Genomic DNA, 5,238 nt, shown 5'->3' with positions numbered 1-5,238 from the left:
GTTTGTCCACTCTCCACATTTGACACTTTATTAAATATATATTGGACAGACAGATCTGTGTAGTGATCGTCTAAAGGAATGATGGGAGACAAGTTGAGAACATCACTACTAATAATATATTAGCACCTGACATCCGATCGCGTGTTGGCGAGTGAAGTCAAAAATGCTCACAACTACCAGACATAGCATACACACACAAAAAAAAGGAACCAAGAACTGACACAAGTAGATACATCTAAAAAATCTGTATTCATCATTGGTGTTGGTGTGTAGAGTGTACATGTGCAATTGTGATTTTACATGTGCTGCAATTATTCAGTCACTCCCGAAGGCAAGCAAACAAATCATGAATCTACTTACACAGGAAAAGGAGGAAAAATCTCAGAATAGATCTCTTGTGCTGTGCTTAAGCAAGCGAGTCATGTTGTCTTGCTTCACGACAACAAAAATGGCGAGCGTACATTCCCAAAAATGGTGCTTTGTAGCTTGAGTCTCAGACTCTCAGTGTGCCTTCTTTTTGTTTGCGAGGTTAGGAAATGCGCCGAGGATGTTGTGCCCCCTCAGGTCCTGCCTCGTCAGGATCCCCACGATTGGAGATATCTGGAAGATCAGGAAACAAGAAAAATTAGTCAGATTCTGAATCGAATTTTCAAGAGCATTTGAATCATTGGATGGAATGAAAGCATGTGGTGGGATAGATTAAGGGGTGTGGCTCACCTCGGGGCCTTGGTACTTTGGCATGATGAGCATGTGGCGGAGCGCGACGCTGCGGAAGAGCACGACGGCCTTGGCGACGGACATGGTCTCGACGACGGTGTAGGGCGTGGTGTTGGTGAGCGGGTGGAGGTCAACCCACATGTCCATCTCGTCGGGCGTGAGGTCCACGTCGTCGAGCTTGGCGCTCTTGTCGGCGAGCTCGACGGAGGAGAACTGCTCCCTGGCCTCCCACTCCTCGGTCCTCCTCTTCTCGGCCAGGAACCACCGCTTCTTGAGGACGGCGACGAGGTGCGAGCGTAGCACGAGCCCGTGCAGCTCCGACAGGCCGGGCCTGGGGCGGTCGACCACGGGGAAGCCGTTGTGGCCGGTGTTGCGCAGCACGTGGACGATGGTGGACACCCTCTCGACCACCTGCAGGCTGATGGCGCGCGGCTTGGCGGCGGCGAGCTCGCCGACGGTTATGTCTTTCATCCACGGCTCCGGCTTGGGCTCCAGGAAGGGCAGCCCCTTGAGGTCGAGGATGATCTCGTAGATGCTGGGGTTGAAGGCGTCGCCGACGGTCTTGGCGATGAGCAGCACGAACATGGTCATGGGGAGCAGGAGGAGATTGTTGGTGAGCTCGAGGAAGATGACGCAGAGCGAGACGGTCATCCTCATGGATCCCGACATGAGCGCCGCGGCGCCGAGCACGGCGTAGAGACCGTGGTCAATGCGCGCGACGTTCTCGAGCACGAGCGCAACGATGCGGCCGTAGGCGGCCCCCATGAGGATGATGGGGAGGAAGAGCCCCGACGGCACGGCGATGCCGAAGGTAATGAGCCCCAGCACGCAGTAGATGGCGAAGAAGATGAGGAGGGAGTCGAGGCGGAACTCGCCGGAGGTGCCCGTGGAGAAGATGTTGCGCGTCGCGTCGGTGTTGGTGGCGTGCAGGAGGCTGGCCAGGTCGTTGTAGTGGCCGGCGGGGCAGTTGAACTGCTTGAAGTTGCCGCTCATCCCGTTGCTCGGGCACGCGGCGCCGAACGCCGGGTCGCAGGGCGTGCACGGCACGGAAAAGGGTAGCACGTACAGCCCCGCCGACGTGAAGACGCACACGGCCAGCGCCAGTGTGAGCTTCGCCATCCGGCCCTTGGCGTTGATGAGGTTGTAGAGGCGGAGCACCATGTGGAGAACGTAGTTGTAGAGGGCGCCGAGGAGGCCGCCGATGACGCCGACGAGCGTGACGAGGAGGAGGTCGCCGAAGGTGTAGTTGACGGTGACGTCGCTGACGTCGAAGATGATGAGCCCGCCCTCGCCGAACAGCCCGCACCGCCCGTTGCGGCATACCTCGATGAAGCCCCGCAGCACCACCACCACGGTGGCCGTGCTGAAGAAACTGCGCCACAGCAGCGCGCTCCGCCACCAGGTGGCGACCTCCTCCAGCGCGAACAGGACGCCGCCCACGGGGGAGCGGAACGCCGCGCACACACCCGACGAGGCGCCGCAGGTGATGAGGTCGCGCCGGTCACGGTCGTTGTTAAAGTAACGCAGCCACTTCCAGCGGACGCGGAACCGGCCGGAGCCGCCCTGGCTGAGCAGGTTGGCGAGGCAGGCGCCGATGTGCACGAGCGGGCCTTCCTTGCCGAGATCGAGTCCCGACGACACCGCACAAATGCTTCCGAAGATCTTGACAATCAGCTGCGGCGCACCAAACATGTTGGGCGTGTCGACGCCGTTGAGGTAGGCCTTGATCTCGGGGATGCCAGGGCCGGCGGCGGTGGGAGCGAAGACCACGCAGAGCACGGCGGCCACGAACGTGAGTCCGAAGTTGAAGCCGGAGAAGTAGAAGAAGCCGGCCCAGTACCTCTTCTCCCGGACGAGCTGCACCATGTGCAGCATCTTGATGCCGGAGATGTTCTCGATGGCGAGGTTGATGAGCGAGGCGATGACGCCGGTGAGGAGGCCGACGAGGAACGCCAGCGCCCACTTGAGGAAGATGTACTGCAGCACCTCCACGTTGGACCGGCTCCTCCAGTCGTGCTTGAACAAATCGTTCTCGATGATCCTGCATCGTGCGGCATGTATTGAGCAACCCGAAATCACCCAAGCTGATTGCAAGAACAGAGGTAATCAATGGATGGACAGAATGCTCACTCGTAGTCGAGGCTCTCGATGTGCGAGACCTTGGCGCCGACCATGGCAAGGTGGCTGGCGGTCAGGGTATTGCTTCTCTTGAGCAGGGGCTGCTCCAGGGAGCTGATGCCATTGCTCCCTGGGTCCTCCGGATTGTCGTTGACGCCATTATCGTGTTTGCGTTCCTGAGTCTCTCCGGCGAGCCCGGAGCTCTGATCTTCCTCCATGGCCGCCCCAAGGACAGAGCTGTCTCAGAGCTTGGTGGCTCTGTTTCCGGAAACAAGAAGATCTCAAGGGAAGTCAAGGATCGGTAGGTGTCTATGCGTGTATATAAATGGACAACTCAGCACTACCGTCGAAGGTTGGGATAGGTGCGTGTATGTATATAAATAGACAAGTGGTGCTGCCGCTTGAATGTTCTTCTTATCTCATATCTGGCATGCAAATGGATCAGTTACTGTCCTTGGCAGGTTGAGGAGAACTATCACTAGTTACCTTCAGAACACTGGCTTTTCTTGCCCTTATCCTTTTATTTTTTGTTCTCTAGTTCATAGTCCTCACATGGATATTATTAAACATCCAATTTTGCAAGTCATTTGTCAAACATGTTATGCCCTTATTTATTTGATTTCATAGTTGACATTTCACTTATAGTTGCCACTACAGACCAATAATCGTAGGAGGGAACTGTAAAAAAAAGCTCTGAAGAATTGATTGTGCTCTCGAGAGGCCATGCCTTTTCGGACGCTAGTAATGAGCGCAAATATATTGTTTGTGTTGCTTACATTTATTTATTTTATAGTTGACATTTTATAATTATATAGTTGCCGACCCATATCTTAAGATAGACCAATAATCTTAGGAGGGAACTGTTCTCTGGAAAGAGAAAAAAGGCTAATCTGAATAAATCTCAGCTCTGAAGAATCGAGGACCTTGAGAGGCCATGGCTTTTCGGATGTTACTAAGGCTCCCCCGTTGCTTTCTTGGAAGAGCACAACGCATACAGCTCATGACCAAACACTTTTCTGCTATGGACAAATAGAATCATGTGGAGTGGATCTAGTATAGAACCATCTCATGCCTCATGGGTGCCAACAAAAGGCATTGCTGTTGGCTCTATGTACGGCGAGCTGAACTTTCTGTGGTTTTATCGAAGACACGTTGAGGACAGATGCGGCTCTCAGATGGGTGCATTTGATTAATTAGCTGGTCCATACCACCAATTGTCCTATTTTACAGGCCATCTCTCCGTGATGAAGAACATTCCAACCAAAAGGGATCAATCTATGCGACTGTGCTCTTCCCTCTTGAAGACATTGATGCGGGAAACAATGACTTAGTCGTAGGTGTTTGTTTCTGACATGGTTCTACCATTTGTGTCTGATTCTTATAAAATATATGGTCGTTGATCCTTTCGCTTTGATGACTTACATGTACTCTGTAAAATTATGGGTATTCTGCATCCATGGATGCTGAAGCCGCGACGTTTGGTCTTGCTTTTCGAGAAAATATAACTTATTCCAAGATTGTGAATATATGGTTTATTACAAACCATCAAGCCCATGAAACAAGTTGATCTGTAAATATGCAGTGCAAATCAACAGTTACCAGCATCCCTTGGAACTAGTTCGGTTTCAAGGAAACAAACATAAATATTTCAAAGTAAATTGGGAACATAGTTTCACACATGAAGAATTCAAATTATAAATTCAGAATGTTGAGGGCCAAAAAATAGATTGTGAAGAAACTACATTGGAAGAAAAAAAACTAGAAGGGGACAAACATTATTGGTTTTCAAAAAGGAGGTAAAAAAACCAAGATTTGCATAGATTGATGCACACAACCAACTTGTTGCAAGATTTCTAATGAAAAAAGTCCATTTTTCATCCTTCAACTTTCACACAAGTTCACTTTTGTTCCCAAATGTTTCATTTGGTCTAAAAGAGACCCTAAACTTTACCAACTCGTTCAAACGTTCGGTTCTGCTGATTTTTTTGAAAAAAGATACGAAACATAACCAAGCAGTATGAAAACTACGGTGAAAATACCCAACCTTTCGCCAAAATAAATCGTACCGAGCCAGTTTCAGCCAAAATAAATCCCCAATCCTCTGGCTTGAGTAAGTCGCCGCAATTTATCTATCTGCTCGATATCGGCATCCGTCGCTCATCTGAGATCCCGATTGTCCACTGCGATGTCCGCCAGTAGATCAAGCTGGATGTAATGACACCCACAACAATCTTCCAACTACTTTTGTGGTTGAACATGGAGATGTGGTTCCTATCGGTCAACCTCTCCCTCCCTTTCTGCCCTCACATACACCAGTGGGTGCGTCCAGTCGGGCGATATGCAGAGGTTGATGAGTTGCGGCACTACTAGGGCCGCTGCTGTCCTTTACGTGAGAATCGTTGG

General features: G+C 51.3%; 1 protein-coding gene across 1 annotated transcript; it reads right to left on the bottom strand.

Moving 5' to 3' along the window:
• Positions 1-230: 230 nt before the first annotated feature.
• Positions 231-3,162, bottom strand: LOC124660757 (chloride channel protein CLC-a-like). Its single transcript, XM_047198572.1, has 3 exons — positions 2,848-3,162; positions 718-2,758; positions 231-600 (listed from the first exon to the last, which is right to left on the bottom strand). Exons 1-3 carry the CDS (start codon positions 3,051-3,053, stop codon positions 502-504), a joined length of 2,346 nt encoding a protein of 781 aa, XP_047054528.1. The 5' UTR covers positions 3,054-3,162; the 3' UTR covers positions 231-501.
• Between the last annotated feature and the right edge of the window lie 2,076 nt (positions 3,163-5,238).

The sequence above is a fragment of the Lolium rigidum genome, chromosome 6, assembly GCF_022539505.1.
Source record: "Lolium rigidum isolate FL_2022 chromosome 6, APGP_CSIRO_Lrig_0.1, whole genome shotgun sequence".
Classification (NCBI taxonomy): domain Eukaryota; kingdom Viridiplantae; phylum Streptophyta; class Magnoliopsida; order Poales; family Poaceae; genus Lolium; species Lolium rigidum.
The sequence above is the reverse complement of the archived record's forward strand: the minus strand, read 5'-3'. Positions and strand labels throughout refer to the sequence as shown.